This window comes from Nestor notabilis, unplaced genomic scaffold (genome assembly GCF_000696875.1).
Source record: "Nestor notabilis isolate BGI_N333 unplaced genomic scaffold, ASM69687v1 scaffold5453, whole genome shotgun sequence".
NCBI classification, from domain to species: domain Eukaryota; kingdom Metazoa; phylum Chordata; class Aves; order Psittaciformes; family Psittacidae; genus Nestor; species Nestor notabilis.
The window spans coordinates 32,147-32,747 of record NW_009923172.1 but is presented as its reverse complement, the minus strand read 5'-3'; the positions used below and the strand labels follow the sequence as shown (position 1 = coordinate 32,747).

At 62.4% G+C, this 601-nt stretch overlaps 1 protein-coding gene across 1 annotated transcript in view; it reads left to right on the top strand.

Annotated features, from left to right (window-relative positions):
- Positions 1 to 601, top strand: part of IGSF3 (immunoglobulin superfamily, member 3) — a gene marked incomplete at its 5' end in the record, with an annotated part of 63,251 nt that overhangs the window by 36,072 nt on the left and 26,578 nt on the right. Inside the window, 2 exon segments of the mRNA XM_010011994.1 lie at positions 1 to 6; positions 8 to 311. The exon segment at positions 1 to 6 is cut by the window's left edge and continues 101 nt beyond it. Of these exon segments, the coding sequence (XP_010010296.1) occupies positions 1 to 6; positions 8 to 311 (310 nt within the window).

Sequence of the window (601 nt, the reverse complement as noted above, 5' to 3'; positions counted from 1 at the left end):
GGGCCCCCAGACCCGCCTCTCTGTTGCCTGGCACTTGGTGGACAAGCTGAACCGGCGCAGTGAAATTGTGCGTCTGGATCGGGAGGGCACACTGCAGCCAGGCCCCTCCTACACCGAGCGCAGCAGCTATGGGGGCATCCAGGTGGAGCAGGTCCGGCCCGGCTCCTTCACCCTGGAGATCTTCAACAGCATCAAGGCAGATGAGGGCCACTACGAGTGCCGGGTGGCCGAGTGGATGCGGACGCTGGATGGGGAGTGGCAGATGGTTGGGGAGCGGCACACGGGCACCCCGGTGTCCATCACTGCTCTAGGTGAGTACTTGAGACATGGGGGGCCAGGGGACCGTGCTCCCTGTGTGCCTGGCACCCCCCAGGAGGTCACCTGCGAATACCTGGGGCTGCTCTCTCAGCACTATGGCCTTTGCTTGCCGGCACAATGGAGGTACCCAGCAGCTCCCAGTAGGTTGGTGCAAAATGCCTGCATGCTCTGTTGCATCCAAGGGCAAAGTCTAAGGGGTGGCTATGGCAGGAGCAAAGCAGGGGATGGCTAAGGACAGGAGCAGTGCTTCCAGTGTCCTTCCAAGGAGAGAGGCTGCTGTACC